Source organism: Leuciscus leuciscus, assembly GCF_965113295.1.
Source record: "Leuciscus leuciscus genome assembly, chromosome: 11".
Lineage (NCBI taxonomy): Eukaryota > Metazoa > Chordata > Actinopteri > Cypriniformes > Leuciscidae > Leuciscus > Leuciscus leuciscus.
The window spans coordinates 32,851,483-32,871,349 of record NC_138735.1 but is presented as its reverse complement, the minus strand read 5'-3'; the positions used below and the strand labels follow the sequence as shown (position 1 = coordinate 32,871,349).

The following is a 19,867-nucleotide window of genomic DNA, read 5'->3' as shown; positions in this document are numbered from 1 at the left end:
TACACGTCTGCACTCTACTGTACACCATTGTACTCCACTGTACACGTCTGTACTCTACTGTACACAACTGTACTCCACTGTACACTACTGTACATGTCTGTACTCTACTGTACACCACTGTACTCTGCTGTACACTACTGTACTCCGCTGTACATGGCTGTACTCTACTGTACACTACTGCACACTATTGCAATCTACTGTACTCTACTGTACACTACTGTGCTCCGCTGTACACTACTGTACTCTACTGTACTCTACTGTACACGTCTGTACTCTACTGTACACTACTGTACATGACTGTACTCTACTGTACTCTACTGTACACGACTGTACTCTACCTCTACTGTACACACATGAATCTGCATTTTCTTCAGCCTGAGGTTTATTATTTCTTACATTTGCCCAAAAATATAACTTTTTTTGTCATTAAAACCAGCCCAGCCAAGATGGGGAAAAAAGTAACGCAAAAGTAACGTAACACATTACTTTTCTAAAAAAGTAACTAAGTAACGCAATATTGTAATTGCTCACTTTTCAAAGTAGCTTTCCCCAACACTGGTCATATTTGTAAATAACTATAGTTCAGATACTCGTCCTGTAGGGTGTTGCTGTTACTAGGCAGTGGATGCTTTGACACTGTAATGAAATATGGCTGGTACTGTACCTATATGGAAGAAGAAGCTTTTCAAGCACCACTAATAAAGTAAAGTTGTAATGTGACGCTGTAGATTGTTTGTTTGTGCAGGCTTGTTGACTCAGGGTGGCGGCGTGTTCGACACGTTTGTGTCCAGCTTTTATCTGCAGTTCAGCAGCGACGGCCGTCAGTGGTCCACGTATAAAGAGATGATCACAGACGCCAGACCCAAAGCAAAGGTGATGCACACATAAACCTGTCAAACCTTAAAGAGTACATACAGTAACACACACAGGTTCTGCCAATCTCACGTTAATCTTGAGTAGCTATAGAGTAGGATTGCATCCTTCATATCTCCGAAACGTAGTTTTATCAGGTTTCTAAAAGAGAGACACGCTGTACCGATTCTTTCCGAAAACAGCTAAAGAGCCACACACTATCCCTGGGTATTCCAAGGACAGTCACTATACTCTCGTGTTGTTTACATTACATGCACTTACGCGCCGATTGCCAACAAAACACAGACATTTGACGTTACTCACCGCCTGCGATTCCGACCCATGACCGGGATCTTTTATCGCTGGGACCGCTTCATCTTTCAGTTTCAAACGATCCGTAAATCCAGTGTCGAACTGGGCCTTGTTCGTAAAACATTTGTCACAGAAATGCCGAGAACAAACAAACACACTTGCATACAAACACACAAACTGCATCCTCTGTTCCCCTAACGATGGGTTCTTAAGCTGAACAAGGTTATCTCTCACAACCAAAAACACACTTCTTTGGGGAAATTGTTGATTTTGTGGTCTAAAAACAAAACGACAGCGGTACCGACGGCTTCTGTAACCCAAGTGAAGCACGCTGATGGGCGTTGCTCTTACTCTCGCTCTGGGGTGCGTTTCACAAAAGCATCATTGGCCAACTATGATTGCAATTTCGATTGAACTCTATTGGTAACGACGGAACTTGCGACCATAGTTGGTTTTGGGAAACACACCCCTGGTTGATGTGTAAAAAAAAATTCAAGGAATTCCACCCTTTATGATGTCACACAGGGCCATTCTCGAAAAAAAACTTTCCGAAACAAATCCTGAAGGAGTGCATTTGGCACAAAAATACTCTTGGGCATGTTTAGCATGAGAATCTAACTCTTTAACAGTATAAATAAGTCAGAATGCATGAAATAACATTAGACATCCACTTTTAAGCTGGAAATTTGTGTAATATTGGATCAGTTAAGATTCTAATATTTTGTTTCTTCCAGGTGTTTCAGGGTAACAGTGATGACCGCGGCGTAGCTCTGGCCCGTCTGGACCGGATGGTGTCGGCTCGGTTCGTGAGGATTCTTCCACATGACTTTCAGAACGGGATCTATCTGAGAGTCGAGCTCATGGGATGCGCTGATGGTATACGCTGATTTCCATATCCATACTAACTCCAGACTAACACTTGAGAGCTGTAATTGTTAATCATAAATTCAATTTAATCATACAATTGTTTTGCATTAATAAGAGCAGTTACTAATAATATTACATCATTATTTCTTGGAAATGCACATTTGACAGTAAAGCACTGAGCTTGTGACGCAGATAAAATTAACTTTTAACAACCTAATTTTCATAGGGACAAATTTTTATATTTTAAGGTTATTAAATGTTCCATTGTTCTTCTATAGTATCATTCTGAACTGACCGAGAGCTTCAGTCATTATAAAAAGATCGTTCTTCACTTGCGTTCTGTGTAATTCAGTCACAATTTGAAGAAGTTTTTGTTTTTCATGAGACCTCCTATTTCATACTTCAATACAAAAAGTGACAAACTTTGAAAAAAACTAGATGATTTGATATTTTATATTTCATAATATCTAAATATAAATTTAAAAGCAAAATGTGTAAGAAAAGTCAAAATGGCTGATAAGTCTATTAGTGCTCCTCTGCCGCCATCTACTGGTTATAGTGGTAATTCATGTCTTTTTCTTTTTTTTAATAAAAGTGTTTTGTTTGCCATCTTAGTTTTCCTACATTTTGAAACTTTTAGTTTTACAAATGGGGACAATCTTTTATAGATTAACAAATCATGTTTATGGCTATCACATCAAAAATAACATTTAAACTGGATACTATTTAGAGCTTTGAAGTGCTGGAAAAAGTGTTAAGCCCTTGAAAAGTGCTTGAATTTCTCTCTTAAAAGGTTGTACGAACCATGAGATGAATAATGTAAAAACATTTGACTATTTCTGCCACAATACCATGGTTACAGTTAGCATATAATAGTATAATATAATAGTTACTATGATAGTATAATTACAAATACAGGTGAGAATTTAGTTTATGGAGCTTGCATTTAATGTCATGATATAAAACCAAAAGAAAGAAACAAAAAATATTTTGTATCAGTTGTCATTAGCATATTGCAAAAAAAAAGTGAAATATGGAAAAATGTAAATAGATTTATTATGTGAAAAACCTAATATATATATTTTTAATTGTACAATATCTGTACATCATCATATCATTTGTTGCACAGCCATTCAGTTATTCTAATTCAAATGATTAAAAAGTGACTGCATGACAGTAATGATATTTTAAATAAAATCACCATTAAGGATAATGAGAATTGCAAACAGCTCAAAAGTAAAAGATCTAGATGCATTATTATTATAAATGGAATTTGAAGAGAAAATGTAAATAATATCAGAATGCAAAACTCTTATAATCCTAAATTTATATATCCTATGCTTTATTTTCTCTGTGCGTTTTTTCTTGCCTCACACTTTGGACTGAAGTGTTTGTTTCGTCTCCAGGAACGGGCTGCGCGTCGGGTCAGTTCTCCTGCCCTCCTCCAGGGGGGTGTGTTGAGGCGGAGTGGCGCTGTGATGGAGTTCCTCAATGTCCTGATGGGGCGGATGAGAGAGACTGTACACACACTAATACGACCCACGTCACCCCCACTGCCGCCCCGCTCAGGACACCCAGCAAGACCACAGCCAGAGTCCTGACCACCACTGTGAGACTTTCTTAACTTCTCAACTACAATCACATCTGAAGACAAATCTGACAATGACATGCCCAACCCTTAAAAAATAAAACACATTAATACACTGAACAAAATTATAAACGCAACACTTTTGTTTTTCCCCCCATTTTTCATGAGCTGAACTCAAAGATCTTTTTCTATGTACACAAAAGGCCTATTTCTCTGAAATATTGTTCACAAATCTGTCTAAATCTGTGTTAGTGAGCACTTCACCTTTGCCGAGATAATCCATCCACCTCACAGGTGTGGCATATCAAGATGCATGATTATTGCACAGGTGTGCCTTAGGCTATATATATAATAAAAAAATTAAAAATATGTGTATGTACCTAATTTGTTTAGATTTATATTAATATATTATATATTTTTAAGTTTTATATTATCATATTATATTCTTACCTTAATTATTCATAATTAATTATTATTTAAATTAATTTAACATTTAAGAATGCCACAATACAGAATATCTTAGGTCCTTAAATGTGCCCCATTTTCATTAATAAATAAGATAATAATTAATTAATATTTCTATATATTTATTGTGGTACAAATAGCATTGATAGAGTTTAACTTGCACTACAGACGTACTGTAACTGTGATCTCTTTTAAAGAAGTCGTTTTCTATTATTGCATTGTGTTTTAAGTGTTTAATTTTTTCTGTCTCTTTGCGTTTCCAAGGAGGGAAGACCTGATCAGAGAGGTAGGAACTCAGAAGAGTCATGAATAAAACATTTTTTTAATGGTCCTAAAATAGGCTTGATTTTCTTTGATCAAAATATGATGACATCATCGCCAGGTGTCTGCTCTTCTGCTCTGGGATTGGAGGATGGGCGTGTCCATTATGGTCAGCTGACCTCGTCCTCGTACAGAGAGAATAATCCTGCTGACGCGGGCCGTCTCAACATCGTGCCCAATGTGTGAGCATTTATAAATGAATGAAGATTTTGTATGAATATGTGCAGGATGAGATGATGATGCATTCGTACAAAGAAAAATGAAAAAATCAACCAGGTCTTCAGTGTTGGGGAAAGTTACTGTGAAAAGTAATGCGTTACAATATTGCGTTACTACCTTAAAAAGTAACTAATTGTGTTACTTATGTACAGTTTTGCGTAAAAGTAATGCGTAATTACTTTTGCGTAACTTTTTTTTCAACCGGGGTGGGGTTTGTTTTTTTATAATAAACAAAGTTATATTTTTGTGCAAATGTAAAGACCCTTTCACACCAAAAGTGAAATAATAATCCTCAGGCTGAAGGAAATGCAGATTCACGTGTGTACAGTAGAGGTAGAGTACAATAGAGGTAGGTAGAGTACAGTAGCGTACAGTAGAGGTAGCGTACAGTAGAGGTAGCGTACAGTAGAGGCAGTGTACAGTAGAGGTAGTGTACAGTACAGTAGAGGTAGAGTACAGTAGAATACAATAGTGTACAGTAGAGTACAGTAGGGTTCAGTAGAGATGGAGTACAGTAGTGTACAGTAGAGGTAGAGTACAATAGAGGTAGGTAGAGTACAGTAGTGTGCAGTAGAGTACAGTAGTGTGCAGTAGATGTAGAGTACAGTAGTGTACAGTAGAGGTAGAGTACAGTAGTGTGCAGTAGAGGTAGAGTACAGTAGTGTACAGTAGAGGTAGAGTACAGTATAGGTAGAGTACAGTAGTGTACAGTAGAGACAGAGTACAGTAGAGACAGAGTACAGTAGAGGCAGAGTACAGTAGATGTAGAGTACAGTAGTGTGCAGTAGAGGTAGTGTACAGTAGAGGTAGAGTACAGTAGTGTGCAGTAGAGGTAGAGTACAGTAGTGTACAGTAGAGGTAGAGTACAGTATAGGTAGAGTACAGTAGTGTACAGTGCAGTAGTGTACAGTAGAGGTAGAGTACAGTAGTGTGCAGTAGAGGTAGTGTACAGTAGAGGTAGAGTACAGTAGTGTGCAGTAGAGGTAGAGTACAGTAGTGTACAGTAGAGGTAGTGTACAGTAGAGGTAGAGTACAGTAGTGTGCAGTAGAGGTAGTGTACAGTAGAGTACAGTAGTGTGCAGTAGAGGTAGAGTACAATAGTGTACAGTAGAGGTAGAGTACAGTAGAGGTAGAGTACAGTAGTGTACAGTAGAGGTAGAGTACAGTAGAGGTAGAGTACAGTAGAGGCAGTGTACAGTAGAGGCAGAGTACAGTAGAGGTAGAGTACAGTAGTGTGCAGTAGAGGTAGTGTACAGTAGAGGTAGAGTACAGTAGTGTACAGTAGAGGTAGAGTACAGTATAGGTAGAGTACAGTAGTGTACAGTAGAGGTACAGTAGTGTACAGTAGAGGCTCAAGCAAATCTTCAGTATTCTGGATAAGTTTAACACTTACCTTACCAATAAAAACAAAAAAATCTATATACATTTTTGCTTATGGTTTAACTGAATCATCGAAGGTCAGAAGCAAGTACGTTGGTCAATAAAGTGAGATTAAATACATAAAAATGTATGTTTTATTTACTGGAGATTTGCATAGTATTCTGATTTTGCATTTCACAGATTTTTATTCATTTTGAGGAAAATTGAATCTTTTTGTTCGTGCAAGTGAGATGAGTAAATACTCACATTTAGTATAGAACTACAATAACCTTCATGTTCACACACACTCACTCACTCTCTCACTCTCTCTCTCTCACACACATCTCTGCACTTCGATTTCTCTCAACATGAGGACAGGAGAGCTGTCAGTCAATAAATGTGAAAATGTTTTTAAAGTAACTCAGATATTTAGTTTTACATTTTAAAAGTAATGCGTTACTTTACTAGTTACTTGAAAAAGTAATCTGATTACGTAACTCAAGTTACTTGTAATGAGTTACACACAACACTGCAGGTCTTTATATCAGGTCTATATATTCTCCATGTATCCTCGTGCTGATGGTGTGTTTTGCTAACGTCTCCCTCAGGATGGTAATGGAGCCGGGATGGAGTCCTTTGCCTGGAGATCCTCATCCGTATTTCCAGGTGGATTTTCTGGAGCCCACGTGGATTTCTGGAGTGGTGACGCAGGGCAGTGAACGCATGTGGGGTTACTTCACCAAATACAGGCTCGCGTTCGCTTTAGTCCACACCGATTTCATCGACTTCACTGAGACTGGAGACAGAGGCTCTCCTCCGAAGGTGATCCCGACCGAAACGTATACTTGCAGCCAGACTAATTCAGTGTACTTCCAGTGTGTTAATGATCAGTTAACCTGAAGTGTGCTAATTTGGAACAACTCATTTCACACTAAGTATATTTTAGTTGTAGTAAAGCATAACTTTGTGTATTTAGTTTACTTTTGTGTGCTAAATTGGAACAGCTTCAAGTATACTTTAAGTATATATATACCTGTTTAGAGACTAATTACATGCTTGATTAGTGATATTAAAGTTTACTTTATTTGTGTTACAAGTACATTTAGTTAATTCATTACGAGTGTCTTCGAAACATACAAGTCATATATCATTAGTGTATTATATTTGAGTAAAAAGTAAATGCTCAGTAATACTTTATTCCAAATACTACAAATTGCACACTTTGTCTTCAATAACAAATGCACATTCATAAATAAATATTACTTAGCTATACTTTGTAAAATATATTATTGTATACTATAATGTATTTTTGATAGTATACTTTCAATGCATTGTTACAATGATCATTTCCAGCTCACAGTTAAAATATACCTAAAAAATACTTTTAATAAAGTGCAAATAAATGTACTTTTAAAAAATAAACAGAATATTCACTTTAAATATATATTTTTCTAAAATATATTTTTTAGAAAATATAGTAACGTACAATTATTTTAAAGTTGTATTGTTAAAATAGGTAAGAGCGTGATGCTAATATACTTGTAATATATTTAAAGATAGTAAAAAATTGTGTTATTATATTTGCAATGTACTATTGAAAAAGGGTATATATTTAAAATACAATAAAGTATACTTTACTTCACTAGAGTGATCTGGAAACATTAGCCGATTGACTAATCTAACGCATGTGTAAGTGCAGTAAACAGTGATGTGTGTGTGTGTGTGTGTGTGTCAGATATTCGAGGTGAGGATGGTCTTAAACAGTGATGTGTGTGTGTGTGTGTGTGTGTGTGTGTGTGTGTGTGTGTGTGTGTGTGTGTGTGTGTGTGTGTGTGTGTGTGTGTGTGTGTGTGTGTGTGTGTGTGTGTGTGTGTCAGATATTCGAGGTGAGGATGGTCGGTCGGACGCCTGTCACTCGCTGGTTGGACAGACTGATCAGAGCTCGCTTTCTCCGGATCATTCCTGTAGAGTTTCGCCCCACTTTCTATCTGCGAGTGGAAGTCCTGGGCTGTCGAGGAGGTATGACTGGAGTTTAGGGTTATCTAGGATTCTTTAGGTTGCATTGCCTCTTAGGCCCCGTCCACACTACTGCGTTTTCATTTAAAAACGGAGACCTTTTGCTACGTTTGCACCTCCCGTCCACACTAAAACGGCAAAAACGGAGACCCAAAATGGAGAAGTTTAGAAACGCTGCCGACCCGTTTTTCGTTTTGAATCTCCGGAGGGCGTTTTAGTCTGGACGGGTCAAAACGGAGGACTTTAGTAGAGGCTCACGCTCGGCTCTATGATTGGGTGTCATCAGTCATAGCGTATATCTTTGCTAGCAGCTGTTGTGCAAGTAAATTCTGTATTTTACACTGCTATAACTGCCTACATGTGCCGGAGGCAAGCTATCATTCGAGCGATCTGTGACAATTCCCGTGTGCAGCGGCGGTATCGACCGTACATGGAGCGTCGGGTTTGGGTTAACCCGGGAAGAACCAGCGCATGGTGGGATCATTTTATCAATGAAGTTGTGTTTACACCGGCACGCGCATGCCCAGTGTTGGTGAATGGTCACGTGATCCGCTTTTTCAGTCGTTTTAATGTGGACGGAGATCAATTCTAATACGCAGCTAAACGCTGGTGTGGACGGAGATCGTATTCGTTTTAATTCTCCGTTTCTAAACTAAAACGCAGTAGTGTGGACGGGGCCTTAGAGACCTGGGTGAATCAAGTGTCCAGGTCGTGTTTCATACCAGTATAAACAAGAAAAAAAGAAATGGGATTTTTTGGATACAATTTTTTTATTTAAAGAAATATTTTTTTTTTACATTGTGACATTATTTTCATGACAATTAAACACATTTAAATATCAAACTATGATGTCATATTATAGCTTTTAATAAAACAATTATGAGTTGTTATGAATTTATGAAATTATGAATGAAATTATGAATATTTTATATTCTCCTTTTTTAAAGGTTTAGTAATTTTTGTTGTTTATTTTTATTTTTTTACTTATTATTACAATTTTTTACACACACACACACACACACACACACACACACACACACACACACACACACACACACACACACAAACATACAAACTCACACACACACACGTGTATATATATGACAATATCATTTTTTATTAATTTAATTAATTAATTTTATATTGTTATTATTAATATATTTGAATATATTTGTTAAATAATATAATTATTTTAAATATATTTGTGAATGAGTAAATAGCCAACATTAATAACACTTTGATCTATGCATGCAATATACTTACAAATTAATGCGTTTATTGAAATTAGTACATTTTAAATAAAAAATGTTCACATTCCAGTAATGAGAAATGTACTTTATTATCATGAAAACTCCCAAAATATTCTTCATTCTTTACTTTAGACTTCATTCATTACTTTAAGCATTATATAATGTATAATATACAATATTACGCATTGTATCATATCAACATATATGTTCGTTCTTGTCAGATGAGTTGGTCACACCCAGTAGTGAAGTGACCACAGCGCCACCTGGTGGACCGGGATTACAGAACCACACGGGACCAACGGGACATCCCAGTCACTATAACTTCACATCTGGACCTCCAGGACTTCACACCAGGAGTCCACAGGACGGGAGCCCGGGAGTGGCTCCACACATTACAACAGCGCCACCTGGTGTCAGTCCCACGGGACATCCAGGCCTTCATATTCGGAGCACACCCAGGACAGGTGCGTGTTCCTGAGTTTCCCAGCTGAAAAAGACGTACTATTAAATGTATTAAAAGTGTACTTGAGTATGTTTTTGGTGCAACACAAATAAACTATGATGCATTTTTGATACATTTAACAGTACGTCTTTTTCAGACGTACAAACGTTTTCAGAATTGCAAACGTAAATGCTTTTCAAACCATTTCTTTACTTTTTTCAAGGGTTCTGGGAAACATCTACACCGTATGATGATGGTTTACCCAGAGTTCTGTGTGTGGAAGGACAGATTTCCTGCAGGACGTTTGGCTGTGTTGAAGCTGTGCTGGTGTGTGACGGACACGAGGACTGTCCCGACGGCTCAGACGAAGATCGCTGTGGTAAAAATAAAGCATGTTTATTAATTACATGTCAGTGTTGAGGAAGTTATGTAGAAACGGCATGTCAAGCTACAAGCTAATACTAATTTATACCAGTTACCACTTTAAAATAGTAGATCTTGAAGCAGAGTTATTATGGGTAATGATAAACCTAAAACTATTAAAACTTGTTTTCAGAAATTTCAATATAGCTGAAATCAAATAAAATATATGAAAAAAAATAAAAAATTCAAATGAAAATTAGAAACGTTGCCAACAATAAAGTGAAATCAAATAAATTTTATCAAAGTACTAAAATTACTAAAACAAAAAGTAAAAAAATATATATTGAAGCTAAATTGAAATATTTAATACATTTATATTTGTTATTTACATTTAATTTTATTTTAGGATTTAAATTTAAATGTTGATATGGGTAATAAAATGACTAAACGCATAACAAAAATTTGTAAATGAATCCTCAAATATATCTGAATTCTGATCATGCAAGTTAGTTTAGTTAGTTTAGTTATTCTCAAACAAACACTTAATGCCAGTCCTCTAATGTTAGATAGTTTTTTTGTAGAAAAAATGAATTAATTATGACTACAGACTCTTTGTAACATTTTTGTATTTTTAGATTAAATTTTTTTATTTAAATATATTTGTCAGATTTTTCACCCTGTGCTGTCTTTGCCATTATTTTATTTTATTTTATTTTATTTTATTTTATTTTATTTTATTTTATTTTATTTTATTTTATTTTATTTTATTTTATTTTATTTTATTTTATTTTATTTTATTTTATTTATTTATTTTTATTTATTTATTTTTTATTTTATTTTTATTTTTTTATTTATTCATTTTATTTTTATTTTTATTTTTTTTAAATTTTTTATTGTTATTTTTATTTAGTCTATTTCATTACAAGTTGAATATTCTCTAGAGCATTTCTCATTTGTATGTCACTTGACTTTAGACTCTGATTTGAACGCGCTGACACACATTGATTCACTGACCCTGTGATGAAGTGAGTCTGGATCTCTCTCTCTCTCCTCAGGCCCGGTCACACAGCGCCCCCTGCTGCCCGATATCTGCTCCTCCAAACAGTTCAGCTGCTGGAGCGGCGAGTGTGTGAGCTCAGATCAGAGATGTGACCTCCACCGGGACTGTGCCGACGGCTCGGATGAGAACGACTGCTGTGAGTCCACACACACATCTCAGGTCAGTTTCAGGTCAGGTGGATTGTGGGATTGAGATGTGTGTGTGTGTGTGTGTGTGTGTGTCCTCCAGTCGACTGTGTTCTGTCTCCCTGGACGTCCTGGAGTCGGTGTAGTGTATCGTGTGGACTGGGTTCACTCTTCCGGCAGAGGAACATCATGAGAGACGCTCGACCCGGTGGATCCTGTGGCGGAGCTCAGTTCGACAGCCGGCCCTGTTTCATACAGGCCTGTCCAGGTACAAACACACCACCAATAATGCATATATATAACATATAATATATAACATACTGGTTCAAGGCCTGTCCAGGAACAAACACACCACCAATAATGCATATATATAACATATTGATCCGAGGCCTGTCCAGGTACAAACACACCACCAATAATGCATTTAAAATCTGAATACTGGTTCGTACAGATACTGTAAAATCAAATTCCAGGACTTTTAAGGACTTTTATTTTGTTTGCACATGCACACCTGTGAACCACTTATGTGCACCCCTGTTTATTATCTTCAAATTATAAAAAAAAAGGTAAATAGACAAATGAAAATAAACTAATAAAACAAAACGGTACAAATAAAGTGCAGCAGATGCAATGACTGCGGGAACTTTCACCATTGACTGAATACTGTGAAAAAAAGAAAAGAAACTGAATATATATCCCCCCGTGGACCTGAAGAATGAAAGCTGTATCATATACTTGGATATTTATGAGCAATATCACACTCATAGCCATGAGAAATGACTCTATATCAGACGAGCTGCAGTGTTAATTTTGTGTGAAAAGATTGTTTCACCGATAAAGTTAAACACATTTACATTTATGCATTTGGCAGACGCTTTTATCTAAAGCGACTTACATTACATTTCAAGGTACACATTTACATTCTTATCAGTTGTTGCTTTCCCTGGGAATCAAACCCATGACCTTGGCATTACAAGCGCCAACACTCTACTGTTTGAGCTGCAGGAAAGTACTATTTTCACATACTGTATATTGTCTTTCAATAATTCAAGCACTTTTCAAGTACTTTTTCATAAATATGGCTGTTTTCATGGGTTTTCCAGGACTTGCATTTCAAAAGTTGAATTCAAGCACTTTAAGCTCCTTGTGCAAACCCTGTGTAACGAGCGCAGTGCTGACTGTAACGCACTGGTGTTCTCTGTGTCCCAGTGGACGGTCAGTGGTCAGACTGGACGCAGTGGTCAGACTGTGGCGTGGCGTGTGGTGGAGGACTGATGGTGAGGAACAGGACCTGCTCAAACCCTCCGCCCAAGAACAGCGGGAGAGACTGTGACGGGATGAGCAGACAAACACACGCGTGTAACACACACTCCTGCGGGACAACCACGGACACACAGAGCGGTCAGACTTCACATCGACATGCATGATTATATGTGACCCTGGACCACAAAACCAGTCACAAGTGTCAACATGAAAGCTGAATAAATAAGCTTTCCATTGATGTGTGGTTTGTTAGGATAGGACAATATTTGGCCGAGATACAACTATTGAACATCTGGAATCTGAGAAAAATCAAAACATTGAGAAAATCTCCTTTAAAGTTGTGCATTTATGTTGGCGATTGTGCAGCATTCACTCACACAAATAAATGTTTTATATATTTACGGTAGGAAATTTACAAAATATCTTCATGGAACATGATCTTTACTTAATATCCTAATGATTTTTGGCATAAAAGAAAAATCGATAATTATGACCCATACAATGTATTGTTGGCTATTGCCACAGAGATACCCGTGCGACTCGAGACTGGTGACGTGATCGGGGTCTCATATATAGTTATATTTGAGCATTATGCTACATGTCCTTATCCTGTGATTTAGAAGATGTTGATCTGTTGATCTCTTCTGTTGAGCCTCAGGTTGCACAGGAGGAATGGTTCTGGTTAAAGAGTCGGACTGTGTGTCTGGAAACATGGACGCGTGTCATGTGACCTGCTCTGACCTCCACTCCGAGAGGAACTGCACATTAAACTGCACTACAGGTACATCCCATCATTCCCAGACTGAAATCAATCATCACCATTACCCAGTGCACTCAGACATCATGTATCGTCCTCGTTTGTGTATTGTATCTCTAATGTTTTATATATTGATTTAATTTAATGTGAAATCAAATAAATAAATAATTATTATGATAATTAATATTAATATAATTTATTAAATGTTCTTTTTTTTTTTTATTACAATTACTATTTTTTTTATATATATATATATATATATATATATTTAATAAAGTACATATATAATATATATATATATATATACACACACACATTATGCTTATGGGTTACACTTTATTTTAAGGTGTCCGTGTTACAGTGTAATTATACATTTATGTGCTATGTAATAATTAACTACATGTACTCACTTAAATGGGTTGGTTTATAGTTAGTTGCATGTAATTATTCACAATTTATAGTTATTACTACTGTACATATATGTAACATGTAACAAGGAGTGTCCTTGTTACATATGTCACATGTACTTACCACAGTAATAACAGTAAATTATGCATAATTACATGCAACTAACCCTCAACCAAACCCTAATCCTACCCTAACCCTATAGTAAGTACATGTAGTTAATTACTATTACTCAGTACTTAAGTATATAATTACACAGTAACAATGACACCTTAAAATAAAGTGTAACCAAATAAAGTGTTACCAATTATTTTAATGTAGTGTTTTAATAATAATGATTAAACAGAGAAAGAGCAAAAGAGAAATGATACTATGATTTATATATGGATTAAGTGTGTGTGGTTCTCGTGTTGGTTAGGATGTTATTGTCCTCCTGGGCTCTTCCTACAAGATGGACGTTGTGTCGACGTCAGTGAATGTGAGTGTGTGTGGGAAGGTTCGTTCATCCAGCCGGGACGTGAAGTCAGAACCAGCATCTGCAGCACATGGTCAGGAGATTCACATGCTTTTCAACATTTCTTCTGATTATATGAGACCCTGGATCACGTCACCAGTCTGGAGTCGCACGGGTATATCTGTGGCAATAGCCAACAATACACTGTATGGGTCAAAATTATACATTTTTCTTTTATGCCGAAAATCATTAGGATATTAAGTAAAGATCATGTTCCATGAAGATATTTTGTAAATTTCCTACCGTAAATATATAACACATTTATTTGTGTGAGTGAATGCTGCACAATCGCCAACATAATGCACAACTTTAAAGGAGATTTTCTCAATGTTTCGATTTTTTTGCACCCTCAGATTCCAGATTTTCAATAGTTGTATCTCAGCCAAATATTGTCCTATCAATAACAAACCATAAATCAATGGAAAGCTTATTTATTCAGCTTTCAGATGATGTATAAATCTCATCACAACCCTTGTGACTGGTGTTATGGTCCTGGGTCACATATGGCAGCATGTAATACTGTAAATGCATGTCATGTCGTTTTATCCAATCATGCAGTGTGTGTAAAGACGGGCGTGTCACATGTGATGAGTCCAGCTGTGTCGCTCGCTGTGATTGGTCGGCCTGGTCTTCATGGACGTCATGTGACAGCAGCTGTGGGATGGGAATCCAGCACCGTTACAGGTGGACTGACTTATTAATCAAACATCTATTAAAGTTATATTCTGTGGGATTTGATGTGCATGTACAACACAAGTAATAATTTCCATTTGTTTAAATTTTTTTTTATCAAAAACATAGCCTGGCTAACGTCAGACCAAGTCTCATTTGAGACTTGGTCTGGGAACCACATGTTCATTTTCTCGTATTTGAGGCGTGGTTTACGAATGTCCAGAGCCGTTTATTGGGCGCTATGCATGTCTATCAAATGCGCCTGTACGTACCTCATAGCCAATCGCTTCAATTATACCAGATGACATATGTAGAGCGACAGAAATTCGACGAGGAAAAAGACGATGGGTCAAAGATTTATTTGTACACGATGGCGTTTAGCGAATATTACCGTTTGTGCAAGATAAACATGAGGGTAGAAGGTAACGTTGAGTCTGATGCCATGTTGGATCCATAGATATAAACAAACTGCTTCGGTGTCGTCATCGTCTTGCTGCTCCCTCCCCGTTCTGTGAAAATCTGGTCCATGGTGTCCAGGCTGCCTAGCAGCGTGAATAAAATCGCGCTGCAAGCAAGGCAGCATGGGGAAACCCAGGCTATCAAAAACAAGCAAGAAAATATGTTTTTTATTACTATCCAAAAACAAAAACAAAAAAATAACACACAAAAACACTAGTATAATTAAACATTCTAAGACTATTTACCATTTTTCTTAAAAAAAATTATCAATAAATAAATGCTAAATAAAATAATAACTAAATATGTAAATGAAGTCCCCTTTAAATTTTCACAATAAAGTCATGTTGATTACTTAAGCATTATGCATTTAGGCTTCTTATTAAAAATTGTTAAAAAAAAAGGCAAATCATTTAATTATTTATCACAGAGGAAAGAAAGAAAATTTGGCACTTTTTTGCCCTATTCAAGCTCTTTAAATTTTTTTCTAACAAATAATCATGTTTCAGATATGCTTTTTAAAATTGTAAATGATTTGGAAAACATGTTTACAGTAAATGATTTTTCAAAATAAAATAAATAAATAATAAAATAATTTTAGCTTGTTAACTGGATTTTTTCCTCTCGTTTTCTCAGGACTGTTCCACCAACAATACATTTTTGAAGTCCAAAAACTATTAAAATGTTCAGAAATTAGTAGAGGCAATTCTAGTCATTCTTGTACGAATTATATTTTAATGTTTTAAATAACTAAATAGGTCAGACACACAAAACCGGTGTCAAGTCAACCGGTGTCAAGTCAATGACCCAAAAGTGAATCCCAAAGAATAACCCTGAATATGACTCTATGTTGATGATGATGTTTCCATGTTTGGTCAGATATGAATATGACTCTATGTTGATGATGATGTTTCCATGTTTGGTCAGATATGAATATGACTCTATGTTGATGATGATGTTTCCATGTTTGGTCAGATATGAATATGATTATATGTTGATGATGATATTTCCATGTTTGGTCAGATATGAATATGACTATATGTTGATGATGATGTTTCCATGTTTCAGCAGATATGAATATGAGTCAAGTCAAGTATATTTGTATAGCGCTTTTCACAATACAGATTGTATCAAAGCAGCTTCACAGTATTAAATTAAAATAATACAACAAGGTTTGTTTCTAGTGGAATTTATTGATTGATCAAATAAAATTAAATATCCCCAAAATATCCCCAACTGAGCAAGCCAAAGGCAACAGTGGCAAGGAACCGAAAAACTCCATCAAGTGACCTAATGGTGTCCTAAAACTCCATCAGGTGACCTAATGGTGTCCTAAAACTCCATCAAGTGACCTAATGGTGTCCTAAAACTCCATCAGGTGACCTAATGGAGAAAAAAAAACCTTGGGAGAACCCAGGCTCAGTCGGGGGCCAGTTCTCTTCTGGCATTTATGAGCTAGAGGCCGGATTGTAGTTTGAACTGTAAGATTAAAAATATTATATGAATGCCTGGCTGAAGAGATGCGACTTTAATCTAGTTTTAAACTGGGAGAGCGAGCCTGAGCAACGAACAGTATCAGGAAGACTATTCCAGAGTTTTGCAACATATGACTGTATGTTGATGATGATGTTTCAATGTTTGGTCAGATATGAATATGACTCTATGTTGATGATGATGTTTCCATGTTTGGTCAGATATGAATATGACTGTATGTTGATGATGATGTTTCCATGTTTGGTCAGATCTCCTCTGAGTCCGATGGGAGCGTCGAGGGTCGATCCGTGTGACGGCGACTCCACCGAAGCCCGTCGATGTTTCACTCCCTGCTCAGACGGTGAGATCTCACTACAGTCTCAGTGTTAAATAGAGGTTATGCACTGACGTCACTCTCCCACGGGAACACACTCCCTCAGCCGGCCTGAGTTGCAGAAGAGCTGCTGACTGACTGGATTTAATAGAGGAAACTGAGAAAACACGAGTAAAACAAACGATTATCAGTTTAAACTAAAGGTTGGACTCGATATAGTGTTTCTTACAACTTACCAAAGATCCAGTGATCCGTGGATATTGACATGCAGCCGGAATCGTGTTTCCTGACATTTATATGAGCCTGATTTCAACACCGGGGAAATACATAAAGCAAATTTGTCTGTGAACGCTTTATATAAATACAATATAGGTCTAAATCCATGTGATCACTCATATCAATGTTTTAGCCTATATATCATCATATTGTCCAGCTCTAAAACTTGTAGTTTTTTGTCAGTGTTTATTTTAAAAAGCAAGTTTCTGTAAGTTTCCCGCTGACATGTTGCAAGCTTTATTTAACATCACAACCGTCTGTTAAATTATACCTCCGATTTATTGTCAAATGTAGTCGATCTCAAAGCTCTTTCTCATTTTAGATGTGTTTAGTGTGTTTTTCGTGGCATTCACACTGAAAACGAATGATGCCACTCAGTGTTTCTGTCTCTCAGTGTTTCTGCCGCTCAGTGTTTCTGCCGCTCAGTGTCTCTGTCTCTCAGTGTTTCTGCCACTCAGTGTTTCTGCCGCTCAGTGTTTCTGTCTCTCAGTGTTTCTGCCGCTCAGTGTTTCTGTCTCTCAGTGTTTCTGTCTCTCAGTGTTTCTGTCTCTCAGTGTTTCTGTCTCTCAGTGTTTCTGTCTCTCAGTGTTTCTGCCACTCAGTGTTTCTGTCTCTTAGTGTTTCTGCCGCTCAGTGTCTCTGTCTCTCAGTGTTTCTGTCTCTCAGTGTTTCTGCCGCTCAGTGTCTCTGTCTCTCAGTGTTTCTGTCTCTCAGTGTTTCTGCCGCTCAGTGTTTCTGTCTCTCAGTGTTTCTGCCGCTCAGTGTTTCTGTCTCTTAGTGTTTCTGCCGCTCAGTGTCTCTGTCTCTCAGTGTTTCTGTCTCTCAGTGTTTCTGTCGCTCAGTGTTTCTGTCTCTCAGTGTTTCTGTCTCTCAGTGTTTCTGTCTCTCAGTGTTTCTGCCGCTCAGTGTTTCTGCCTCTCAGTGTTTCTGTCTCTCAGTGTTTCTGTCTCTCAGTGTTTCTGCCGCTCAGTGTTTCTGTCTCTCAGTGTTTCTGTCGCTCAGTGTTTCTGTCTCTCAGTGTTTCTGCCGCTCAGTGTTTCTGTCGCTCAGTGTTTCTGTCTCTCAGTGTTTCTGTCTCTCAGTGTTTCTGTCTCTCAGTGTTTCTGCCGCTCAGTGTTTCTGTCTCTCAGTGTTTCTGCCGCTCAGTGTTTCTGTCTCTCAGTGTTTCTGTCTCTCAGTGTTTCTGCCGCTCAGTGTTTCTGTCTCTCAGTGTTTCTGCCGCTCAGTGTTTCTGCCGCTCAGTGTTTCTGTCTCTCAGTGTTTCTGCCGCTCAGTGTTTCTGCCACTCAGTGTTTCTGTCTCTCAGTGTTTCTGTCTCTCAGTGTTTCTGCCACTCAGTGTTTCTGCCTCTCAGTGTTTCTGTCTCTCAGTGTTTCTGCCACTCAGTGTTTCTGCCACTCAGTGTTTCTGCCGCTCAGTGTTTCTGCCTCTCAGTGTTTCTGTCTCTCAGTGTTTCTGCCGCTCAGTGTTTCTGCCACTCAGTGTTTCTGCCACTCAGTGTTTCTGCCGCTCAGTGTTTCTGTCTCTCAGTGTTTCTGCCACTCAGTGTTTCTGCCGCTCAGTGTTTCTGCCGCTCAGTGTTTCTGCCGCTCAGTGTTTCTGCCACTCAGTGTTTCTGCCGCTCAGTGTTTCTGCCGCTCAGTGTTTCTGCCACTCAGTGTTTCTGCCACTCAGTGTTTCTGCCGCTCAGTGTTTCTGCCACTCAGTGTTTCTGCCACTCAGTGTTTCTGTCTCTCAGTGTTTCTGTCTCTCAGTGTTTCTGCCGCTCAGTGTTTCTGTCTCTCAGTGTTTCTGTCTCTCAGTGTTTCTGTCTCTCAGTGTTTCTGCTGCTCAGTGTTTCTGCCTCTCAGTGTTTCTGCCTCTCAGTGTTTCTGCCTCTCAGTGTTTCTGCCGCTCAGTGTTTCTGCCGCTCAGTGTTTCTGTCTCTCAGTGTTTCTGTCTCTCAGTGTTTCTGCCTCTCAGTGTTTCTGCCTCTCAGTGTTTCTGTCTCTCAGTGTTTCTGCCGCTCAGTGTTTCTGCCGCTCAGTGTTTCTGTCTCTCAGTGTTTCTGCCGCTCAGTGTTTCTGTCGCTCAGTGTTTCTGCCGCTGTGTTTCTGCCGCTCAGTGTTTCTGTCTCAGTGTTTCTGCCGCTCAGTGTTTCTGTCTCAGTGTTTCTGCCGCTCAGTGTTTCTGTCTCAGTGTTTCTGCCGCTCAGTGTTTCTGCCGCTCAGTGTTTCTGTCTCAGTGTTTCTGCCGCTCAGTGTTTCTGTCTCAGTGTTTCTGCCGCTCAGTGTTTCTGTCTCAGTGTTTCTGCCGCTCAGTGTTTCTGTCTCTCAGTGTTTCTGCCGCTCAGTGTTTCTGCCTCTCAGTGTTTCTGCCGCTCAGTGTTTCTGCCTCTCAGTGTTTCTGCCTCTCAGTGTTTCTGCCGCTCAGTGTTTCTGTCTCTGTGTTTCTGCCTCTCAGTGTTTCTGTCTCTCAGTGTTTCTGCCGCTCAGTGTT

General features: G+C 38.0%; 1 protein-coding gene across 1 annotated transcript in view; it reads left to right on the top strand.

Moving 5' to 3' along the window:
* The window catches only part of sspo (SCO-spondin), a gene marked incomplete at its 5' end in the record, with an annotated part of 155,039 nt that overhangs the window by 59,218 nt on the left and 75,954 nt on the right, over positions 1-19,867 (top strand). The window contains 16 exon segments of the mRNA XM_082183265.1: positions 746-873; positions 1,899-2,040; positions 3,438-3,640; positions 4,349-4,370; positions 4,467-4,587; positions 6,592-6,805; positions 7,861-8,002; positions 9,471-9,713; positions 9,915-10,070; positions 11,110-11,250; positions 11,343-11,507; positions 12,449-12,640; positions 13,161-13,283; positions 14,083-14,212; positions 14,737-14,862; positions 17,049-17,140. Coding sequence (XP_082039391.1) covers positions 746-873; positions 1,899-2,040; positions 3,438-3,640; positions 4,349-4,370; positions 4,467-4,587; positions 6,592-6,805; positions 7,861-8,002; positions 9,471-9,713; positions 9,915-10,070; positions 11,110-11,250; positions 11,343-11,507; positions 12,449-12,640; positions 13,161-13,283; positions 14,083-14,212; positions 14,737-14,862; positions 17,049-17,140 — 2,340 coding nt within the window.